This window comes from Cinclus cinclus, chromosome Z (assembly GCF_963662255.1).
Source record: "Cinclus cinclus chromosome Z, bCinCin1.1, whole genome shotgun sequence".
NCBI classification, from domain to species: Eukaryota; Metazoa; Chordata; class Aves; order Passeriformes; family Cinclidae; genus Cinclus; species Cinclus cinclus.
The window spans coordinates 32,527,932-32,552,810 of record NC_085084.1 but is presented as its reverse complement, the minus strand read 5'-3'; the positions used below and the strand labels follow the sequence as shown (position 1 = coordinate 32,552,810).

General features: G+C 37.9%; 2 protein-coding genes and 1 long non-coding RNA gene across 5 annotated transcripts in view; 1 reads left to right on the top strand and 2 right to left on the bottom strand.

Annotated features, from left to right (window-relative positions):
* Positions 1–1,702, bottom strand: part of SUSD1 (sushi domain containing 1) — a 43,368-nt gene extending 41,666 nt beyond the window's left edge. Inside the window, exons 1-2 of one of the 3 annotated variants that reach the window (XM_062513362.1) lie at positions 1,322–1,700; positions 662–742 (exon numbers count right to left, since the gene is read on the bottom strand). In XM_062513362.1, coding sequence (XP_062369346.1) covers positions 662–742; positions 1,322–1,445 — 205 coding nt within the window. In that variant the 5' untranslated portion in view covers positions 1,446–1,700. Of the gene's footprint in view, positions 1–661; positions 743–1,321 lie in introns of all 3 variants that reach the window. The other 2 variants (XM_062513364.1, XM_062513363.1) reach the window with 2 other exon arrangements.
* A 68-nt stretch (positions 1,703–1,770) lies between these two features.
* The window catches only part of LOC134056543 (uncharacterized), a 50,566-nt gene continuing 27,457 nt past the window's right edge, over positions 1,771–24,879 (top strand). Inside the window, exons 1-2 of the long non-coding RNA XR_009934161.1 lie at positions 1,771–1,997; positions 2,667–2,793. This is a non-coding gene — a long non-coding RNA (uncharacterized LOC134056543). The remainder of the gene's footprint in view (positions 1,998–2,666; positions 2,794–24,879) is intronic.
* The window catches only part of PTBP3 (polypyrimidine tract binding protein 3), a 33,140-nt gene continuing 25,802 nt past the window's right edge, over positions 17,542–24,879 (bottom strand). Inside the window, exons 9-14 of the mRNA XM_062513365.1 lie at positions 24,333–24,463; positions 21,713–21,746; positions 20,986–21,078; positions 20,239–20,455; positions 19,127–19,204; positions 17,542–18,433 (exon numbers count right to left, since the gene is read on the bottom strand). Coding sequence (XP_062369349.1) covers positions 18,301–18,433; positions 19,127–19,204; positions 20,239–20,455; positions 20,986–21,078; positions 21,713–21,746; positions 24,333–24,463 — 686 coding nt within the window. The 3' untranslated portion in view covers positions 17,542–18,300. The remainder of the gene's footprint in view (positions 18,434–19,126; positions 19,205–20,238; positions 20,456–20,985; positions 21,079–21,712; positions 21,747–24,332; positions 24,464–24,879) is intronic.

The window sequence follows — 24,879 nt, the reverse complement described above, 5'->3', positions numbered from 1 at the left end:
TTTATCAATCTCTTTGTATCATGTGTCAATATGGTAAAACTGTTTTTCATAAAAATGTTATGAATGCTGCCAGGAGTAAAATGATTTACTGTACAGTAATTTCAGAAATTAATTTATATTAAAAGTGGTTGAGAAGCACAAAACACTAATTTTCTATAATTTGAGAGGGCTTTAAATATGCATGAAATTAAAACAAAAATTAAATTTGTTCTCTTCTTTGTATTCATACTTTCAGGGCATTATGTTCACTTTCCTCCATTTTTTTTATAAACCCTTTGTTATCACACATATCCTCACTATCCAAATTACAAGCACCGGAATGGATGGATTTAATGTAGGCAAAGCATGCACATACTAATGCCGTCTTACATTTTAAAAGAAAGAACTAATACTGCACAAGCTGATGTCTCACAGTGCTTGACACAGAAGTATGGACTTTACTTTTCTAAGATAGCCAAAACTGATAGGAATACTAACATCACTATATGCTTAGCATCTTCGACAAAATTTTGAGTACTCTACAATGTCTAAATACATAACCATAACTGGAAGGAGAAGGCAGCCGAACACTAATATGGTTTTATGCATCAAATTTGTCACTGTGATAAAACTGCCCTTCCACATGCACGTGGTTTGTTTTACTCACAGTGCATTCACTCACATGTGTGCCTTAAGGCTGTGGGAAGCATCATAGATTCGTACTCCTGATTGTCCACGCTTTTATATACTTGTGTGTGTGTTTCTGATAAGAACAGAAAATAAAAACTGTCAGCCTGCAATGGAAGCCAGCATAGATCAGAAAATTAAATTTACAAACAGCCACGGAGAGAACTTTCTCACGATGCTTCAATCTTCTGATAAGACATGGGAGTATTCTCCTCAGATTGCTGCTTCAGGAGATAAAAAACCCCATGTTTCCATGTTTCCCTCGCCTCCCCTTACTACTACAGCTGAAATTTTATTACTTACTTGTCCTCCACAACACGCAGTTTATCATGCCAGCACTACAGCCACCTCACTTTTTAGGTCCTACCCATGCGCTCCCTCAAGCGTGGCTGCCACCTCCGCCGCCAGCGGGAGCCGAGGAGGCACAGCGGCCACCGCAGAGGAGGACAGAGCCCGCCACGGCCACCTCCGCCACCCTCACCGCGGGGACCGCCGCCACCGGCACGGGATGCTCGGGAGCGAGTTCCAGCACGGGCCGCCCCGGCACCGCCACCACGGAACGCTCTGGACCGCGCCAAGGCCCGTCCGGCCGGCTCCAGCGGGTGCCGGTGCCGCCCCCCACCCCCCAGCTAGCTCACCGTCCCGCCGCACTCACCCCGCCGCCGCCCCGCGCTCCGCGGCTCCGCCGGCACCGCCAGCACCGCCAGCACCGCCAGCAGGAGCGGCCCTCGGGCCCGCCGGCCCCCCGAGCTCATGGCCGCACGGCCCCGGTGTCTCATGGCTGCATCGTCCCCGGGCGCGGACGGAGGGCACAGCCCGCGGCCCCGGGCGGAGGAGCGGCTGGAGGGCCCTTATCGCCGCCGCCGCGCTCTCGCCTCCCCCGCCCCGGGGCTTTCACCCTCAGAGAGGCCTCTTTCCTCCCTGGCCCCACTGCCCGCAAAACCCTCTATTTTCTTCCTTTTTTTTTTTTTTTTCTTTTTTTTTTTCTTTTTCCTCTCTTCCTTGGCACAACCCCTTTCCTTCCCCGGGACACCGCCTCTGCCCCGGCCAGGCAGGTGGCAAGGCTGATAAGGGCTTCTGCTGCCATAGCCCGGGGGTGAGGGGGAGAAACGGATGGTGGAATTATTTATGATTCCCGGGAAGGGAATGAACACACCTGTTCGTACGCGGGACACGGCAGCACCGCTCCCGAGGGGAGAGCCTCGCAGCTGCAGCCCCGCACGAAGCCGGCGCATCAGTCCTGCTGTGAAAGAAGCTGGTGCAGCCCTACACCGCCAGCCCTAAGTGCTTGAATGAAAGCTTTCCCACTGCAGGCCTTGGAAGCCGTCCAGGTGAATCCCCAAACCTCGGTCTTAGGCAAGGCCAGTAGCGCTGCCTGAAGAGTTTGCTGCTGGAGAAAAGCAGTAATAGCCCTAGAGCTCATAGTCCTCATGCATGTCCGTGAGCCTGCATTTTGGAAAGCTGCATAAACTTCTTTTCATCTGCAAATGCAGTTTCCCAATTACCAGAATAGAGGGGTGCCAAGATGAGGAATCGGGGAAGCCTACAACAAAAGTAGACAGGCATAGTTGATAGCTCTAATAAGACTCCTGAAGTTTTGCTCATGTGCTATGGTGGCTTTTCATTATTGCCCTTGAATGCTAACTCAGCCCAGTCCTCCATCACCACTGCAGTTAAGTAGCAGGACATGATCTTTTATTGCTGCATTACAGAAAACACCAAACAATTGGTGTCTGATCTCAAGGGACTCAAAACCCAATTTCACTGAATTATCAACATTATTGATTTATTTACATAAATACAGGGGGGTTTTTTAGTTTGTTTTTGGTGGTTTTTGGGGGTTTTTTTTTGTTTTTTATGTGTTTTGTTTTTTTTTTTTTTTGGTTGGTTGGTTTGGTTTTTTGTTTGCTTGGGGATTTGTTTGTTTGTAGTTCTAAAATTACTGTTAACCATGTACACACTTTTAATCAGCTTCTGCTATGCTTATTCATCTTGACCAGATTCTTCAGCAGCAGACAGTTACATACAAGTGATCCTGCTTTTGGAAGAACACACTGGAGATGATGTCATTACTGCATATTTCTCCCTTAAAATTACTGAAATCGGAAGCATGCATTCTCAGTGGTGGTAAGTAGCTTATCATTATAAGGAACGGTTCAGAGAGCAATTGTTCTGCACAACATATTAAAATGGTTTGGAAATTACAATTTTCCTCTTCTTTGGCGGCCCACTGTGTAGCAGGCCTACTAATCACTGCAATTTCTACTGTTCCTTTCATAAAAATAGTGGAATCAACTTTTTATAATTATAAACACCTCATCCAGCAAACAGGAAAATATTTTTGGCACTAAGCCTGAAGAAATACATCACATTTATAAAGAAAACAAATTAAAAATTGTAATAGAAATATTCTTTAATGAAAACAACAAAGATGTGTATCAGCTGAAAAAAGTACAGAACCTTGACTGGAACTAACCTCCTTACTATGTTCCTGTCCATTGTGTCTCAAACAGACAATTAATTGCTGTTTAAGACATACTTCGGAACCAAGTAATTACACAATACAAAGGCTACTTTAAATTCAATTCATGGACATAAGAAATAAGTGTCAAAAGATGCTGAGAGGTCATTTGTTCTGTTTTCTGCTCTACAACAAGGTCAACTCTATGATTCCTGACATACTTGTCGAACTTGATCTTTATGCTGCCAGTGATGTAGAATTCACCGCATTCCCAAACAATCTCTTCCACTACTTCAGGTTTGAATCCAGTGAGATTCATTACAGATCACTTCTGCCCTGAGGTCACCTGCCCAAGCCCTAGCTAACTGGTACAGAAAGGTAATTAAAAGAGTCAGGAGGATAAGATGGACTAGTGTCCCAACCTGCTGATCCTTAATATCTTGGGCAAGTCTTGCTTGTTTCACATAAAAATCTCTCTAATGAAAACACAGACTAATATCTACCTATATTTTCTGTTCTGGATAAGATAAAAATTTTAATATTTTCCTTGTCAAACCTAAAGGAAGTCTTGTTTGTAATTACAGTGTTTCCTTTATCCCCAATGTTAAATTAGGCAGAAGATGTATGTACCAGTATTTGCTTCAGTTTTTCTTCTTTGTGAAAAAAAATAGTTATGGTCAAAGTAATAAAATTAATCCAGAGATATTTGGAAGTTTCCTGTGCATTTTTAACTTGCAAATGTCTAAATGCAGGTAATAGAAAATCAGAAGGGCAAGCTGGATTAAACATCTCCTCAGCCATCTGTATTTGTTCTGTCTCCTTTGCAGACAATGAATATCACTATGTCATCTAAATTGCTTTGTTTTTTTCTCCTAAGGATTTTTGGCACAGATTACACTGCTTATTTTGACACATGAAGACAAAATATTTGATACTAGTAGCTCTTTCAGCAAACACATTTTTAGAAACACAGCAAACATCTTCAGCCAGAGTGAATAAATGTATATCAACCTTGTTAACAGATCACTCAGCTATTCATAGTGCAGTTGCACTCTCGAACAGCTTGCCATCAAGTGCTTCTTTCCAACTGGCAATGAAAAGAGTAACTACAGATTGATGGAAAATGCCTTCTATCTGAATTGTGTTCTCTTGCCTATTTAAAATTAATCAAATTAGTGACTTGCTTCTGGTTACCTATTTAGTTCCCAGAATAAGAAACACCAATTGTTGAAAATAACTCAAAATTTCAGAAATAACTGAAAAAATTGGCAGAACCTCTTAAGTTTCTGTTGAAAATGCTTCAGTAGATACTGTGCAGAAGTAAAGCAGTATCTTGTATGATTTTTTTAAAGGAAATATTGTCACTCAAGTTGTTTGCAGTATTTCTGTCTGTACTCTCAGGGTGTCTATGCTACTGTCTCAACTCCTAGCAGATGAAGTCAAGATGAAATTGTAAATGAGATTTCTGCAAAAGCATTGGATACCTGAATTTGAATCTTAAGTATTGAATTCTTCTATACAACTAGCCTAGAGGATAGGCCTTGGATGCAGCATATATCAGAGTATGCCCTGTACATCTTATAACAAGGTCAAAGTAGGTGATAAAGCCTGCTGACAGTTACTGCTAATCAGAAAAGCAGCTCTCCAGAGCAAAAGGGCTGCTATCTATGGGTTTTAGCAGAGGAGACAAAACTGGGCTTTGCCAGTGGGAGCTTTGATAAAATAACCCCTCTCTGCCTCTCTTCATTTCTCCCTCCCACTTAGATGTGTAACTGGGAAAGTATTCCTTCGTAAGTGTGTATTGTGCAACACAACCTCTGGTAGAAGCTTTCATGCCACAGCAGTCTGCCCCAGTTTTTAGAAGTCTTTAAGCCACAAGGACTTAGTGTATATTTATGGGGGGTGTCCTAGTATTGTCAGATCTTGGAATATCATCCAAGAATACTGCTGATAGCCACTGCTTCTGATTGTTTCTTGCTATGTCTTTTTGGGGGTTGTGCTGACTGAAGACCATAGTTAGGAGGAAACAGACAGATAGGCACAAATTAAAAGTTCAGAAAGGAATAGTAGCAGCACCCCACTTCAAATATTAAACAAACAAACATACAAAAACAAAACAAAAAAGAAACAAAACACAAAAATACCTAACTAAATAAAAATATATGTTCTGATTTTTTCAGCTCGAAGTAGATGAACAGACATCTTTTCAGATCCTAAAATATCTGCTAAAATCTGAAGAGAAAGAACTTGGCAACAGGATTGAAGCTTTCTTCTCTTCCAGGCTTCCCAAGTGTACCCACAGGGGTGTTGGCCTTTCTGTTGCAGCTGCATAAAACTTAATAACAGCTTGTCAATAAGGCAAAAAATTAATGACAATATCTTTGAGCTACAGGTACAGGAAAAAACCCAAATCCCACTAACTACACAAATATCCTTGTATTACCCTTCTCTCACCATCAGCTTTTCTGTATTTATAGGCAAGGTGAGTCTAAAAACATTAGATGGGAAATATGGCAACTTATCAAATTATATTATCTATGAAGATAAATTCCATATTTACATCTTACAAGTTGCAGGCCATCCTGCGTGAACATATTCCTGTGCACCTGCTATAGCAGGGAAGTTGAACCAGATGGTCTCCAGAGGTCCCTTCCAACCCCAACCATTCTGTGACCAGAGATAATAAACCAAACAATTCTGAAGCTGTTCAGGCAGCTGGACATTCTTTTGCCATGGCGTCTTTATCTATGGACCAATTGTATTTTGTCACCAGGCAATCTCAGATTTGCATCAACACTGTGTAGTGGGAAAGAAAAAGGAATCTAGTAACCAAACCTTTCATAGTAAATAAATACCTTGACCTTCACTCTCTGAGCTTTCTGTAAGCAATTACAACTTTTACATGCTGTTTATTGAGTTTAAAGTAACTGTTTTTATTTCAATTAGAAATTACCTTAAATGACTGTATTTTTAGACCCTGGGAATACAAAGCCAGCAGAATGAGTTGGATTTTAGATTCACAAAATTATGCATGCATAGGCATAAAAAAATTGTTACAAAACCAGCACAAGCTCTGCTCTTTGATCTTGGAAAATTAAATTAGGTGTAAGTATTATTTCTACATTTACTGGCAATCAGAGAAGAAATACACCCCGGGTATTTCTGCATTGTTATAAATTGTAATAAAGACTTAAGATTGGCATTTCTATGGAAATAAAAAGTCACTTAGTCTATTTTTTTTCTTTTTTATTCAAATTGCAAAGCTGAAAGCCTTATTTATCTTCAGAAAGTATCGGCAAGAAATGTAATTTGTCTTACAATCACAGAATGGGACAGGTTAGAAGGAACACTGAAGGACCCTGGTCCAACCTCCCCACTCATGCAGGGTTATCTGAGACCACATGGCACAGGATTCCATCCAGATGGTTCTAAAATATCTCAGTTGAGGGAAACTTTACAAACTCTATGGACAATTTGTTCCAGTGCACTGTCCCTCACACTGTAAAGAGGTTCTTCCTTATGTTCAGGTGGAACGTCTGTGCATCCATTTCTGCCTTTTGTCCAATTTCTTGGCATCACTGAGCAGAGCCTGGCTCCATCCTCTCAACACCCTCCCTTCACATACTCATACATGTTGATGGGGTCCCCTCTCATTGTCTCTTCAAGGCTGAACAAACCCAACTTTCTCAGCCTTTCCCCGTAAGAGAGATGCTCCTTTAATCATCTTTATTGCCCTTCACTGGACCCACTCCAGAAGTTCCATGTCTCTCTTGAACTGAGGAGCCCAGAACTGGGCAGAGCATTCCAGGTGATGCCTCACTGGGGCGGAACAGAAGGGCAGGATCACCTCTCTGGACCTGATGGCTATTCTCCTTCCCATGTAACACAGGATACCATGGGCTTGCTTGGCCACAAGGGCACCATTGGTTCATGAACTTTCCATATAGCAGAAAAACTTGACATTCAAATAATGTAAGCCTGTGAGAAGTAATGGATGACTGATCATTTAGGCCTGAACAAGGCTGAGAAATTTTTTCTTGCTATGTGCTATATTAATCCACTGTCTAATTACAGTTACAGATTTTTATTTTATACCCATTTGATGCACAACCAGATGTGCATCAGAGGGCATTTTAAGCTTTGGCTGAAGGCACAGCCCTGCCATTTGGAGCGTAAGAAGTTATGTGTATGTCAGTTTAGAAGTGTGGTTGTTTAGATTGGATCCTAGTCTCCAAAAGGGACAGAATCAAGATTATTCAACAGGATTCACAAAGTTACATTCATCATCTTAATCAAGCTCAGTGTTTCTAGGCAATATATCTACAAAGTTATAAGCAATTTTCCTGTTAGATTTCATGAGACAGTAAGTGAGTGAGATATCCCGGGCAAGACAGGATGCTGCTGCTAACATATCATGGTCAGGCCATTCAAAAGTGACCTCCCCTTATCTATTTTCTTGTTGATAAATGACAACAATGACCTAACAATATTTTTGAAGGGCCTCGATTAAAATCATATACATAAAAAAAATACCTAAATGAAAAATGCAATCTTCCCATAATATAAAACTGGGAGAAACTAAGCCCTGGAGAAATAAGCTGTTTGTGTAAAAGCTAGAGGTACACAGTGATTTAACAGCTTCCTCAAAGAAAAACTGTTCATACAAGTAGCATAGTTCTGCACTGGTTAATAAAGAGCTCCACAAAGAGCTCCAATAAGTTCTTTTGGAATCTGATAAGCACTTAGAGCATGCCTTGAAGGAGAAGTTAACTCAGGCCATCTTGTGTTAGGCAGGCTGTAACCAGCAGTGGCAAACCAGAGCAGAAAGAGAGAAAAAGACACATATACCATAACAAGTCTTGGCATCAAGAAGTGTGGTGTTCATTAACCTTTGTGCCTCTGTGATTAAATCAATGTGGAAAGTTCTAATGCTCAAAGAACATAATGCATAGCTATTTGCTGTTGAAACAAACACATTCAACAATGATGGAATTATTAGTGAGAGGTCTGCTATCAAAAATCTTCAACAAGTTCAGTGTCTGATAGACCAATGAAGGCTGTGAGAAAGAGGATAAACTTGTTGAAACACAAGAGCAACAGTATAAACCCTGTATGCTTTTGAAAACATAAAGCTTCAGCAAGATAGAATTTTAAGATGTATAGTCAAAATGAGAACATACACACAAAAAGGAAAAGAGTATGCCACCTAAACAAACATCACGCATGAAGAAAAGTATAGAAGCTACTTTCAGTTAATAGATGTGATAAAAGACATTACTTGTGGAGTAAACTTTTTACTTTACCTTAAACAGGAAAAACTAATTTCAGAGCTTTTCAAAATGGGGAACATTAGTTACACAATTCACCAGATACTTGATGACCAGATTAGTCAAATTCTGCATATACAGAAATTACATTTTGCTGAAGGTGTTGTACTGCTGCTATTAAATCTTACACTGCTTTTGGACAATTTGGCCATAGGAGAGAATTGGAAGAAGAGGAAAGAAAAGGAAAGAAAGAGAGGTGGTCAGTAATGCTGACAAGTCAGCCAGTAACTTTTTTTGGTAAGAACTAAACCTGAGAACTTTTAATTAGAAAAGAACCCACAACTCTCCTTTCCAGCACCCACCCACATTTCATTGAGTAAAATAGACCATGGAGTTGCAGACCATCAAAAGAGTTCAGAGTATGGAATAGCAGTTATCCTAATTTCTTTTGCCTTTGTCTTTTTTTTTTTTTTGCAATCATATTTGTTTTAAAAAGAACTTCAATTTTACTTTTACAGGCAATGATACTTACTGAATATGTTCTCAAAGTGTGTGCTAGACAGCACCATAGCAGGGTAGAAATGGAAGCTGTATCCAACCATGGAGGTGTAAGCCTGCAGCATTATGCAATATCCTTCAGTCCACTGTCCTTTAAAAAAAGTCTCCAGCCTTGAGCAATGTAGCTTTACAGACCAAGATGGGCTCTGAAGAGAAAAAAAAAAAAAAACCCACAGAAATCCCTCAATAAATACCCCTTACAGACCCTTAATTGTACAAACAATATGCACGCACAAGAGAAACAGTTCATGTAATTATAGAACAGTCTCACTTGGAAACGACCTTAAAAGATCAGTTTGATCTGCCTGCCATGATCAACAACACCTTCCACCAGACCAGGTTGCTTAAAGCCCCATTCAACCTGGCCTTGAACACTTCCAGGGATGGGAAGTCCACAGCTTCTCTAGCCAGGCTGTTCCAGCATCTCACCACCCCACAGTAGAGAAATCCTTCCTAAGATCTAATCCAAACCTGCTCTCTTTCAGTTTAAGGCATTTGGTCTTGTTTTACTGCTCTTGTTAAAAATCCCTCTCCAGCCTTCTTATACCCCCCTAAGGTGCACAGCTAGAAAAACACTTTATGCAGTAGATTCAATGGAGGAATTATAGAAGGTAGACTTTGCTTCCATTAAAAGCTCTGATTCTCACAAAAAGACAGAGTAGCTGTACTTGAAGTAGATTGGAAATAAAACACAAGACCCTGATGAACTGCCTTAGACTAAGCAGCAAATACTATGGAAGAAGAATGATCTCTAACTTGAGACTGAAGTATTACTCTCGTTGTAAGAGCATTTTTGCAGCCAGACAACTCATACTGCTACCTTAGCACTAGCCTAATCACATTTATTCTCATTGTCACTGGACTGTTTCAGGTGGGTTTTTTTTTTGCAGTATCTGAGATGAGTTTATGGTTAACAGCAAGGGCATTGGTCTGGAAATGATCTCTGGGATGACTCCGTTTTCTGAGGTCTCTTCTTCCCTCTGCCTCTACTCCCCACACCTTCTCTAACCTATATATTCTCCCCAACTTCTGCTTGCATTATCTTTTATTCAGACATCCTTGTACTCACCTGCTATATGCCACAGAACTCAAGTACAAATATCTCAGCATAGTTAAGAAAACGCAAGTGTGAATTTTAATTAATACTTGGAAAATAAAATAATCTTCTTTCCACCTCTGTAAATGGGTGAGTCCTGGGGCTATAAAGAAATCTTTTGGGACTGATTCAAACCACGTGAGAAATTAGATGCTGGCAACTTCACCAGTTACTGCCTTTTCTCTTCCAGCTTGCAAGTAACAGAACAAATTCTGGTATCAAAAATTTTATATCTGTGCTATTTAAAAGTTGTATTTAATTTTTCACTTTCCAATATGGACTTTTAGAAAAACTGCTTGAGAGAAAAAAATTACCATGATCGTATTGCAGGGTTAACAACAGGAGACAATAATTCAAGATGTGATTTATGTTTTGGTTAAGGAGTAATGGGAGAAGACAATAGTTGAGAATTTCACTTTCTCACACATTCTCAGGGAGACTTGGTCAAAAAATAAGAAGCCAGATTATGGCCACCAAAAGCTAGAATTCTCCCCAGAATGCTCATCAAACATTTAAGTATCAAGGACAAAAATCAACAGTTACACATGGCAACTTCATCTCTAGCCTTTGGAGAATAAGCATTTTGCTGAAACCTGCAATTCAGTCTAAACTGAATCAATTTTTCTCCCTACAAAAGCAATACTACACACAGAGAGTGGTAATAGCATAATTTACTGGGTGGCAGACAAATCCTTGCCAGACTGGCTGAAAATTTTAGCTCAGAAAGAGGTACACTGCACTCCCCTCATATTTGTATCTATGGCCTTAGACTACTATCTGTTTACCATCAGTCCTGAATTTTGGATTGCAAGTATAAGAGGGCCTAAATTAGTGCTGTGCAACACAGAGAAGGGCAACCAAAGGAGTATGAAAGAAAAGCAACCAACAAGACAAGTTCAGAAACAGAAAGCTGAAGGCAGACCATCTTTTTAGCTGCTATTTACATTTTTTAAATCTCTGTGCAAAGGACAGGAATTTTGACCCTAGGACTAGAAGAATACAGCATGGTAAAAGATAAATAATTCTCAGTGATAAGGCCCCAAGTCTTTCATCACTGAAGCCTCTCATCCCTATCTCAAATAACAAAACAGTCATCAACTACTGTATTGGTTTAGAATTGTAGAATAGATTTCCATCCTACTGAAAATAAGAATTTCTGCCCTGCTTAGAAAAAAGTTTAGGTGCTGCTGACTTTCACTTCTTGCTGAGGATGTCTTAAAATATTTCTGATAGGAAAAGCTTTTGTTTAGATGTCCAAGTATGCTGAAGGAAAAGAACAGATAATTAGATGTTATTAGCTGCACAATTGTAAGACCAGAAGAAAACCCAAAGCAATAGACAAGAACACAGGAAAACTTAAGAGAGTACAGCCATAATTAAATTTATTAAAAGACATGCTACAACAACTAGAATTAGGAAACTAGTTAGGTATAATGTAATCAGAAAACACACTAACCTAAAAAACCAGAATATATTACAGCACAAATCAATCACCATGCACTACACAGTTACAAAATAGTTTTCTTTAATACATTTTATATCTTCTTTCAGTTTTCAGTCATCTCCACAGATACAGAATACTTTCATGCACTGTCACAAGATGCTTTACAAATGAAAGCTTTTGCTTATTAAAATATACAGACAATCTTTATATAAAAACATTTTACATTTCCATTTGTTTCCCCAAACACTCTTTTATCAGATTTTTTAAAAAAAGAAACAAAAAAACCAAAAACCAAGCAAAACATGATGTTACAAATATTTACAGTATTTTCTTGTGTTAGATGAACATTTTTATAAACTGAAAGGGAACTTCCATGTACAGAACATGTGAAATGAGGGAATGACAACAATTCTTAGAGATGTTTACTTGAGTACAGTACTAAAAGCAACATATTACCTTTTTGCCTTCTCTCACATGATTTGGTTCACATTACTATCTCATTTTCCACTGTTTCTACCACCAGTAATAGTCTCAAACAGAGGCCACTTTGAATTTGGTCTTCCCATCAGAATGGAGTGTGAGAGAAAACAGGTTTTCATATATCTCAGTAAAACCAGAAGTCTTTGGTAAGAGAGTGAAGTGACATTCTGATGCAAGAATCTGCTTGGTTAGCAACTTTTGCCTCGTGCTGCAGTTCTACAGTGAATTTGTGCAGAAAGTGGGTAACATAGTCAAAAAGATTTGGAAAGTGCTTCAAATCAAGTTTGTGTGGTAGCTTCCCACTCATAAATAAACCAGAGTTTCCAAAACCTGAAAAACTGCTTACAGTGATGACATTACTCTGCTAAAGTAAAAGCTTTCTTCATTTATCAAGGACCTTCAATTATGTAAGCATTTAATTTCTTCGGGACTGTTCCAAGCACAACAGGTCATTATTATCTGAAGCTGGAAATAATGTGAGTTATGCTTGGATTCCTACATATTGCAGTACAAAAGAAAAAACTGTAATGGGAAAGTCAGTAGAATAATTAAATCTATATTGAAACAGCTATAATTCACCTCTTGTATAGTCAGTAGACAACATTAATTTTTCACAATATACATCTTCCAGAGGGGAAAAATATGTTTATTATACTTGAGACACCTACACATATGAAAAATCCTACATATAAAACTACTGAAGGCACAAAAACTTTGGTCCAATTTTGTTCCTATATCACATCCCCCATCAAAAAAACCCTGAAGTCAAATACTTCAGAAATTTTATATTCTGTTAGGATTTGCTTTGAAAATAGCAAGCAAATTATCTTATATATAGCAAACCAAACTTCAGAAGACAGATGATAAAGTTAGTTTAAAGAAAATTCTGTGCAATATGACTAGTATTGTTTCAGCACAACACTAATAAGATTAAGCCTGGTAGTTGTGCTCTAACAAGGTATCAGGGTAAAGGCTAAGGCAAAACACATCCTTTTGTAGGCAGCTGACCTCTCATTTGAAAAACAGAAGTATAAGCTACAGCACAAAACGGCCATTAGTAGGTTTACATCTCTTATAAAAAACCCCAACTTACCACTTTGTGACTGAAATGAATCAGAGGAGGGCAAGATAATTGATCAGACCTCACTGGCAATACTATCCACAAAGACTAATAGTTTTCTCAGCATACAAACACAGGTTTGCTGTCTGTAATCAGAAAATGTCACAAACAGGCAAGACTCCACAGATATGTAGAATATCTTCCCAACAAAAAGGACCTCAATTTATCAGTATACAAAACCAGTGCAACTTACAGGACCAGCAGACAAGGCAATTGAGTCAAATTATGAGTCAAAGTTTCAGAAATTAGTTCTGATGATTAAAGAGTTCTGCAAAAATTCAAGAAGCAGAAGTTTTAACATTATATAACAAATGATCATTTTAAAAGGCACTTAGCTGCTCCTGGGTTGTTAAAAAGGCCTTATTACACTTTGAATGAACAGTGTGCATCTGTCAAGAAAAAAAATTGACTAGGAGGTAACTCAGAATTGATTCAAGAACATGACATATATGGAGGCACAGCCATATAGTCATAGAATCACAGAAGTGATCCACAAGGATCATCAAATCCAACTCCTGGCCCTGCACAAGACAGCTCCAAGAAATCATACCATGTACCCAAATACCAACTTACACTGTGCACATTACCAGATACTTCAGAAATTAATAACATATGTTAAAGAAATTACAAACCTATCTTTAACAACTTAAGGCCACAGTACAGAGAAGATGAAGCCAGAATCCTCTACAGAGTTAACAGAGGTAAAAGAGCAAAAGACATAGAATGCAGTACATTTAAAGCACAGTTACATATTAAGGAAGCAAATTGACAGTGAGTACTGCTAAACAGAACAGTGAAGAACAGAATTTGCTCCATTTGATTTTTTTTTAATTTATATGGAAAATTATTTGAGTAACTGCTTAAAGTTGTCCATAATCTGTCTAAAAGGTAGGACTAAGGCCTTTGGAGGCTCCTTTCCATCTACAGCACTGTAAGACTCTGCAGAATAACATAATTCTTCCCCAAATCCTGCTCTTTACACAGATATCAAGGGATTTGCTATCATAGGCTTTAGAGAATCAAGAACTGAGATGCAACTGTGCTTTTGCACCAGGCGCTGTTGAGTCAAGCATGAAGTATAACAAATATTCTTTCTGCCATGATTCTTCACTAACAAAGCATTGTAATAACTAAGGTATTATGTTTGTGCTTTCAATTATTCAAGGCATAATACTAAAAGGGAAAAAGTAGCCTTAACTAGTGCTTTCATGCTGCTAAGCAAATGTTAAGATGTACTGGCAAGTTTCAAAGCTTATCTGCATATCTTATAAAAGCAGATGTCCGCAAGAGGCAGAATCTTTCAGATACACACAAAAAATTTTGTTGACAAGAATAATTAAGTTGCAAAAACAGAACAATAAAGGTGAATCAAAAAAGATACACAATACTTGTATTGCGTATCAAAACCAAAAAGCAAACGTAATAGATTTTCAGATCTTTCCAAATGACCAGCTGGAGATCATGGAGCTTCAGCTGGGGATGGATGAATGGCTGACAGAGTTAATGGGTCAGGATTAAATGCAAGCAAGGGAGAGAAGCCTTTACAGTGGGGGTCTGCCACAGACTGTCTGACCAGGAAGACAGAGATGGGGCCCTTTACAGATAGAGAGAAGAACCCTATCCTACACAAACCTTGTTCCTCATGGGGATCTTCAGCCACCCTAGCATAGGTCAACACAGTAGAACATAAACAATCCCGAAGCTTCCTGGAATGCATTGATAATCACTTCCTTCTTCAAGTGGATAGAGTAGCCTAGGAGAGGAGGTGCTATGCTACCTTTTTCTCCCAGCAAGGAAGGCCTGCCAGGGTATGTGAAGCCTGAGGGCATCCTGTGAAGCTGCAAGGACCACCTTAGGGCAGCAAGGTAGGTGCACAAAAAGCTCACTACCCTGGACTTCAGGAGAGCAGATTTTGGCCTCCTCAGAGATCTGCCTCGTAGAGTAATCTTGGGATAAAACCCAGGAGGGAAGAGGGACCCAGGAAAGCAAGGATCACCTCCAAGGTCAGGAGTGATTATCTCAACAAAGAGGAAGTCAGGCAAAAATGTCAGGATGATGTTAGATGAACAAGGAACTCCTGGATGAACTTAAAAACTAAAAGAAAAGCTACAGAGGGTGGAAGCAACAACATGTAGCCTGGGAGGAAGACGTTTTCTGAGTGGTCCAAGTCTATGAAACTGTAAGCTAAAGCTCTGCTTGCAAAGTGGGAATACAGTCTACATTTGTAAAAAGGGAAATAAGAAAGACCCAGGGAACTATAAGTCTGGAAGTCCCACCTTGGTTCCCAGTAAGATGATGAAGTAAATGGCTTCACTAAAGGCAAATCATGGCTGACAGATTGAATGGCCTTCTACAACAGAGTTACAGCAATGGTGGATAAGAAAAGAGCAACTGATGTCATCTACCAGGACTCCTGCAAAGCATGACACTATCCCACAAAACGTCCTTGTCTCTAAACTGGAGACATGGATTTGATAGGTAGATCTCCAGCTGGCAAAGGAATTGGCAGGATGGCCACACTCATTGTGGTCAACAGCTTGATGTCCAAGTAGAGACTAATAAAGAGCAGTGTTCTGTAAGGAACAGCACTGCCACCACAGATGTTAAACACCCTTGTTGGTGACATGGACAGTGGAATCAACTGCACTCTCTGAGAGTTTGCTGGCAACACCAAGTTGTGTGGTGCAGTCAACACACCTGGAAGGAATGGCCAGCATCTAGAAGGACTTGGACAGACTGAGCAGTGAGCCTGTGAGACATCTCATGAAGATCAACTCACACCATTCTCAGATTTTGTGAAATCCAAAAGATACCATCTCTTAGGGGAATATTATTCCTAAGCCAGTTGAACTTCCCAGTACATAGTACATTCTGCATATTTATATAGTTGCGTTGTACAGCACTTATTATAGCTATATCTGTGCAGTCAGACTGGTTGCTACTGTTGAGGAGCACATTCACTGAGGTAGCTCGGGGTGCAGCTGCAGTGGGAGCTGCAGGTGGAGCTCTGGCTGCTGGAGCCCAGGCATAGAGCCCATGAAGAACCAACCCTTGGCACGACAAGGGCCCGGGGACCTGTGGCCCAGCCAGGTGACTGGACACTGAGACACAGCAGGAGTCCATGATCCCAGATCTTCCCAGGCTTAGAATGGTGAGGGGATAAAAGCCCAGGAGCTCCTTTGTTCTGGGTCCCTCCTCAGAGACACCAGCTCGAGCTGTTAGTTTGTAATTGCACTGTGATTAAATTATTTTAATGGTTGGGACACCCGAGACTGCTATGGGAAACCTGGGGTCCACCCAGGAAGGAAACCTGTTCTGACTGTGGGAATGTGGGGACATATCTGGGAAGGGTTCAGCTACAGGTGGTCCCAGCTCAGCTGGTGCAAGAGTGACTGCCAGAGTGGCTCCTGGATGGGCAGGCAGGGAAGTTTCCTTAACACTACACCTGTAAACAGTTTATGTACATCAAGCCATACAAATCAGATGAATGAAAACAGTTATGAATGGCAAAACATTACAGCATGAACAAATTCTGCAATAGCTAGAAGTAAATGAATGCCATGTTTGAAAGATACTCATCTTTAAAATGTGGTAAAGTAAAATTAAATAAATTTTCAATTAATTTATGTGAAAGAAAACACTAGGAAAGAAAAGCTCTTAAAATGAAATTCAGCTTATTAAAATACGATCAAAAGTCCTTAGTATTCATTTGTACACTCATGGCAAAACCTAACTGCATCTCAGATCATTCCCCAAAGAAGAATCAAGATTCAGTATCAAACATTTTTTTTTCATACCCACAAAGGAAAGAATTATAGCATTCTATTACATTAAGTTTAATACAGTAAAATATTAAAAATAAAGAAATGCAGAAACCTGAAAGAGAATATTCTTATATAGCCAATGTCTCTCAAAAAGTCAGATGAAGAGCAGGAAATGAACTGGATTTGCTGTTTGGCCTTCCTATATAGGTTAGTTTGGTTTTTTAGTATATTTTTTCTGTGGTTGAATTTTTTATCAGTGAGGAACTGCCATTGGAGAAGTGCAACTAGGTAAATTTAAAGAATTCCTATGTGATTTCACAACAAATGAAACCTCATTCCTAGCTATATCCAATCTCCGTAAGAAAGCAAAAGAAATTAGAATTCAAAGTATTATTAATGAAAAAATATATCTTGAAGTGTAATAGAAAACATTTTCAAAAAGAACAAGAGGAGAATTTTCACAAAGCCCACAATATTTTTGCAAGATACTTCAGATAACACTAATCTATTGTTTCAGACACACGTAGTAAGGCACATAATAAGAAATAAGGTAAATACACAGTAATTTAAGTATTAGACTTCAGAGTGGTAACAAACCTTGAGGTTTAGTTTTTCTGCCCTGAAAGATGACCTTAGCAAAAATAGCTTCTTAAGTTAAGAACCCATGACAGACCTGAATATTTTCCATCAGACTGCAAATATTCATTATTTAGAGAAATGTAAAAAAAATATTTTAAATCAAGACCATAAGCTTGTTTTATCTTCTCCCAGGTACTGTTGCACATCACTTCATAGTAGAAATAGAACATCAAGCTTCCAACCTACAGTCAAGTCAAACTAATTATCCAATAACACACCTTGAAGAAACTTGTCAAATACCTTTTATTCCACAGAGAGAAGGCACTGCCTTTCCTCTAATAATTTAATCTATAAGAACAGCACAGACTTTTTATTTTTATAAACAAGCTATTTGTAAAGGTTCACCAAAGTATGAACACACACCCTGGTAACATAAATACTACTTTTAGAGGATACTCACAGTTACTGTTTGCTTTTCCTCAAGAAACCCAAACACTATTTCACATTCAAATTAGTGTTTAATCTGCACAGAGTAGATTTACCTTTTCATTAAACATGCTTGTTTGGTACATCGTAAAAGCACTCAATTATTTTGTAAGGCTGATTTCAAACAAAAACTGAAAGGATGTTCTCAAAATAAAATTTTAAGTAGGAAATGTAATGATAAATATTGTTGCTGAAAGTATTTCACAGAAGAATCTTTATATGGATGACATGCTTCCAGCTAGAATCAGAATAAATCATCACTTGTGTATGAATGAGGTTTTTCTTTCAAGAGACAGAGCTGGTCACAACTGCCTCAGTCTCTATTTGAAGATTTTACTAAAACCATTGTGCAGCCTTAAAGGGAAAATTCACAGAAAATTCAGATTGAAGATTTTGAGAAGGAAACTCTGAGATGTTGATTTTCTCCAAAGTCATGATTGTGAAGCTCAATGAGAGCGTGAACTGCTTCTTCCACAGAGCCCAGCTGGATAAGAGCCATTTTGCAATCTTTCCTGAAGAACAACAAAAACTACTATTAATCCTAATCAAATTTTCACTAGCCAGCACAGAAAAGTGGCATAAGTGGGTTTTTTTCTCATCTACATTACACGCACTTCAACAACAAAAGAATCAAAGCTATTTATCCATCTGCTAAAATGTAAAGATAACAAAACTACATAAATTTTACAAATCTATGGCTTAAAGTCATGTCATTCTTTCATTAAACTGGGCTTCAAAAAGCTAGGTCAAAATAAGGCTTGAAGACTTCTAAGAAGTATTTGTATTGCCCACATAGATGGAATTATTCTAGCAGGTATAATTTTGCTAAAATAATGCTGCCAAGTAACCTTAATAATTGTATATACATTGTCATCACTGTCATTTTACATACACAATGGCATTTTACATACACAAAGCTTATATTTTTTCAATAATTGGGCATTTACATTCCTTAAAGTTGTTTTACTTAGAACAAACATGGAATTTGTCAAAGACTGCATATTTTTAATTTAGTTATGCTAGCCCAGTATCCAATTTAAAATTTTAAGACTGAAATTATCATAAAAATCATGACAGGTATACCATTTTGCCTACAGCATATACGGAATTCTGCCTGTAGTTATATACACACAGGACGTCACAAGAAAGCAATTAGTTATTTTTCATGGTGAAAGTTTGCTTAGCAATTTTATAAGAGAACTTACTGGAAAAACTTGAAGCCTTTCACAGTAGATCCTTTACTTGTAAAAAGATTCTTCAAATCATCATCAGTAACAGAAGGCCTAATTGGAAAAAAAAACAAAAACCAACCAAACAAAACAAACTCCCCTTAACTTGTAGAAAAGCAGAGTTCCATAATAATATCAAGACCTCAGTTTGGGCTTCTAAACTAGTTTTTGCTGTTTAAATTTAAATCTCCATCAACTCAAACCATGTCAACATTTCAGCCCAAAACACTTGCTTTTTACTTTACATTTTAGTCCATACTGTGCTACAAAAATATTTTAGACACACTACTGCTTTTCGTCCAACCCTGTATCTTTCTCAGTAAAATTCAGATTGCATAAAAATATCCTAATATCTTAAGGAATACATGTCATCTTGTAATTTGAGCAAGTGCACGTTACATATTTTCAATTTTGAAAGATTTTCGTTTTACTAGAAAAGCTGATTTCAGAGTGTCTTATAATTTCCTTTCTTAGTTGGCAAAATTCCATAGTTCCCATTTTTCCTTTCCTGCACAGCTGCCAAACTAGAGAGGCCTGTAAAAACTTATGTTTGGCTGTTACTCCACACACTACTGATAACATTCTAGACATAAAAAAGGTTATTTCAGTCTTAAAGAGCACACTAAATATTATTTTCTTTCTCACAACTTGTCCTCCCCATGAGATATGAATCCTGTAAAAGGTGTTCTTTAAAACGTGTTAGAATTATTAAAAACTGTATCTATATTAAATAGCAATGTCAATGATGAATTTTTTGTTACGTACATTACCTCAAAAAACATGTCTTTAACCTCTGTGAAAATGTGTGACACATGATTTAATGTCAAAAACCAAAAGCATACTCTCAAGAAAATGTAAGCTGATCAAAACTCAAAGAAGATAATTCCTTCAGTTATCCTCTTTGCTAATGATAAAAACTGGACAGTTAAAGGATTCATTTGTTGTTAATTACATACCAGAATAATCCACAGCAGAATGAATTGTAAAAGCCCAAGGAAAGAAAACCAAAATTTATGTCAGACTTTTAAATTTGACATCATCACCTAAAAAGGCATCTTTCCAAGAAAATGACACATGCAGATACTCACGGAATGTTGGAGAGATGCAGGGTGGCAGATGGAGGAAAGATATTTTGGAAGTTCTTAGAGCAGGGATTCTTAAAGCGATGTAAAGGGCTATTGCTATAGTCCTTTGTCAGACCTTTGTCCTCCTGCCCCTCACGAGGAAGTTGAATTGTCTGATATTTTGAAAGGGTAGCATGCATGACCCTTCCATAAAGCCTCTGTCCATTCAGGTAGTTGATAGCTAACCAGTGGAAAAGTAATTTGAACAAGAATTAATGGAGGGGAAGAAAAGACAATTCTTTGAATACTGTTTTCAACTTAGTGTCAAATTTCACATTCTGCATTTAAACTGAAACTTCCATATCTACCAGGTGGGCTATGTCACAGCATTACATTTAAAAATGGTAAAAGGATAATATAATCTCCAGTTCAAATGCCAAAAAGAAAATGCAAACCAACATTTCAATACAGACGAGTTGATTATTCTTAAATAGGTTGATAAAAGATAAATTACAGGAAAACAGTAGAATATATTATTAAAATATATGACAGGAGAGTTGTATGTTTTAATTATAATATTTACTAGATTGAGATTGACAAGATTTTTTTTAAACCACTAAGACCAAACCACTATTATCAAAGTTTGCATTCAGTAATGCAGCACAATGATGAATTTAGTTTTTTAATGCTTGTCACTGACAGATGACAAATTCCTCCTTTATATTAAACTCATGTTAGCTTGAAGCATAATTGTGCCTTAAAAATCAATACCTAATTGAGCCTGGGTTGCATCAGCCATCTGAACCAAAGCAATTCCTCTTTTCTTAAACATGATCTTCACACGATGCACATCACCATACACACCTGTGGATATCCAGAAAGGAAATTCTTTCAGAGCACTACTATGAAAAGCACAAGGCCAAGTCTGTTTCTTTTGACTAACATTAGTGTTACAGAGAATAATCATCTCATTAAACAGGTTGGTTAAAATATTAGTATAAGGAGAGTTTTAAAGTTTGTGCATTATTTTCTGGGGCTCGTAAGTGGAGAAAAATCTCCCAGATCCAAGTCATACTACTGCATGTGTATGTTCAGTTTTTAAGCAGTGCAATAGTTGTCAAAGTCCTCTTAACCGAGGCATATTAAAATATTACTCTGCCAAACACTGTCCCCTCCAACTAATGTACGAGCCAATTCTCTATAGCATTTCCTCTGAAACAACCTCTGTTTCTTCATTTTACTTTGCTTTCCCATTTTTTGTAGTAAACAAATTGGACCACACACCAAAATTCTTCTGACACTAACAGTTTTGCCATTTTGACATCTGTGGCTTTTAAGTCCTGACTCCACTTACTGCCATTTTAAAACCAGTGCATTCTCTCAGTGCATTTCCTGGACATGCACAGAGCAATGAAGTTTGAATTAACCAGCATGGGTCTAATAAATAAAAAGAACCACTAGCTCTGTGGTTTGTCAAGGTGTATTTGACATATCTTACCAAATAGGATGAAAAGTCCATAAGGTGTGATGGCCTGTTTAAATGATAAAATGAGTACATTATTTCTAAAGCCATGCAGTTAAAGACATCTATTCCCTAAGTGCATGGGTAAACAAAAAGAATGGAAGATATACTAATACATAAACCTGTCTCTCCAAAAGCCATTCCCTGCAATAACCACAGTGTATGGCACTCTTGTTAACAGACATTTGCTATGCACATGTAAAAGATGTAAACAAGCAAACATTTCAGCTCATGCATTTTCATCACTCAAGAGTCATTCTGTCATGCTGAAGAAGCTATTAACTTTTTAAGTAGCTTCATTATTTGACCTTATCCTTTCTAAGCTATAAGCTCATTCCCTGGAAAAAATGAAAGACATTTGTAAAATTAAAAATAAAGCATTAAAGAACTCTTTTGTATGTTGTAAACAACAGACAATATCAACAAAATTAAACCAAATTCCTTCAAAGTGTGTTTGCTTTGATCAATTTTTTCCCCATTCCTCTACATGGCCATGACATTCTAAAGGGAGACACTGAGAATTTAACTTCTTATGTATGAAGCATATAGAAAGTGGTATTTAAAGTGTATTCAGTTAGAAGCCATAAACAGAAACCTAAATATTGATAGAGAAATTACTTTTCTTCAGTGATTCTCAATTAAATTCTTCTGTGCCAAGTACCAAAGAAGATAATTTACAATCTCATGCAGTCAAATTTTTTTCAGCTGAGGCAAAAGTTTAGCCAGTAGTGAGCTCTAAAAATACCTGTGTATCAGAAGCACTACTCACACTCTCTAGCCCTATTCCTTCTCAACTCAGCTTCTCAAATGTGTACCAAACATAGCTAAATTATTCAAAAGTAGAAGATATTGCAGCCTAAGTGAAAGGCCACACCCATTTTTCACCAGCATTTAGTGGCAGAGAACAATTACTATCAATGTAAAATTTAATATCCTGAGTTTATTCTTCTGGCCCAAATATTTTAATTCAGGATGGAGATTTCTCTTTTTAAAAAGAAATTTCTTATTGCAATAAGACCCCAATATTTCTACAAAAAAAAAAAAAGGCAGGGTGGGGGAGAACAAAAGACAAAACCAGATAATTTGGAAGTCATGAAGTAATGTAGAAATGCACACTGAAACCCCACAACAGGAGAGAAATATGAACTGAAATAAGGTCAACCACATTTTCTATACAGAGAAAATAAGGAGTGACAAGGGTCAAAGAGCCAATACTGAAGGACAAGTGTTACAGAACTGCCAAGAAATGTATTTCCAACAGTTAATGCTGTAGTACACTCCCATTTTTATCCTTTTAAGCAGTTGAGCATTACTTAATACACTGCATATAATATCATGCATTACAGCACTAAGCTCTACATGAAATCATAGCTATGATTAGTACTTTGTAAATCATCAGTGTCCTAAAAAGAGCTCTGACCTATGCTTCACATGTGCTTATTCTTAAGAGTCAGGCTCCTTTCAGATTCTGAAAATTATCTTAAATAGTCAGCTGCAGAAATCACATCCAGAGCCATCATCAGAAAGCCACTGATATATTGAAAAAATCCAAGAAAAAGGGACTTGTCTTACAGCCCTATCCACAGCTGGGCTTTTGATGCTTACTGTGAATCTGGCTGTTAGAAAACAGAAACAGAACAATTACTTGAAGAAACTGGTGAACAGAGTTTTAAACCTCAGAATATGAAGGTAACTTCAACTGTGCCAATAAATCCTAAGAGTTTCATAGTTAAGGAAACATATTGAGTGTGTGTAACAAGAATTTTACATTGCTGCAACAGGACTGCTTAACAACAGTCAAAAAGAATTGTGTTTGAAGTCATGGCCCTGGTAAATCTTGATTTTAATTTTTTTAAGAATATGTATATTGCTTTTAATTAAGCACTGATCAGTGTTCAAATAGCATAAGATTATAGACCAGCCTATGTCATTTCCACTACAAAAATAACTTTCCAAGTTGTCCTTGGTAATTTTATGCCACCATATGAAAAAACATCTGTGTGGTACTATGAAAACTGAACATGGGTACTTATTAATTTTAAAAATAAATGTAGAGTGATGTCAATAACAACATACTTGTGTTCTTTTTCTTCAATTTCAAAATAGTTGCAAAACTAGAAAGATCCTACACATTTTTAGAAAGGCACTTGATTTGGCATGCTTAAATTTCCTTTCTTGTTTGCTCCTTTCCATTTAATTCCTTGGTTTTTACCCAATGTAAGGGAAAATCCTTTGCCTTCTTTACAGACAAAACAGCACACAGAGGAGTCATACTAACAGAGATACCAGTAAATTATCATATATATGTTATTTACATCTTCAAACATTTCTTATATTTAACCACAGACTTCGAATTACTAGCTACACTGCTAACACAGGGTTCCTAAAGTAAGTTGTGTAGGAAGGTTTTCACTGATGACTGGAATTTTTAAACCTCAGCAATATTGCCAACTATCTAAAACAAGTATAGAGCTGCCCTGGTTTTTGTGTTATCAGCATAGAGAATGTCTCTTATTCCTTCAGCTAATGCCAGTTTGCAAGGATTCTGGCAGTTGATACAAGATGACACTTGCATCAGTTTCACCAGTCAACTTACTTCAGGGTTGAGGTTGCTGACTAGTAAAACAGAGTTTCCTGGAATACCAGGAACAGTCATGTGTCCAGGCACTGCTGATGTGGTGACCGTGAGAGGACCAAGTGCTCCAGGAACAGGTGGAACAGAAGGACCTGGAAAGGTATAAATAGCATCACTTGACATCTCAAAGTGGAAAAGGAAGAATACACAAGCAGGTTATATTTGGCAAAAACATCAATATTCAATTTAAAAATGTTTTTAAGGAATTGAGTTATTACTAGTAACTGACCAATAAAGCAGGAAGGGCCTCCCTTTCAGAGAAAATAGAAACACTCAGGTACACAAACAGACCCAAACAAAAGGGGGCATAAACTGCAGCCCAAGAATGAATAAAAATAAACCAGCACACAAGTTTATCCTGTGCTAGAAATGAAAAGACCACAGCCCAAAAAAGTATCTATTTTTCACCTGATAGCCAGAAAAGGGGAGACTTGCCTTTATTTGCTTTGAATGTCATAGAAGTTTCATGATGCTGAGAAAAACAAATGCTCAATTTCTTCTCTTGTAG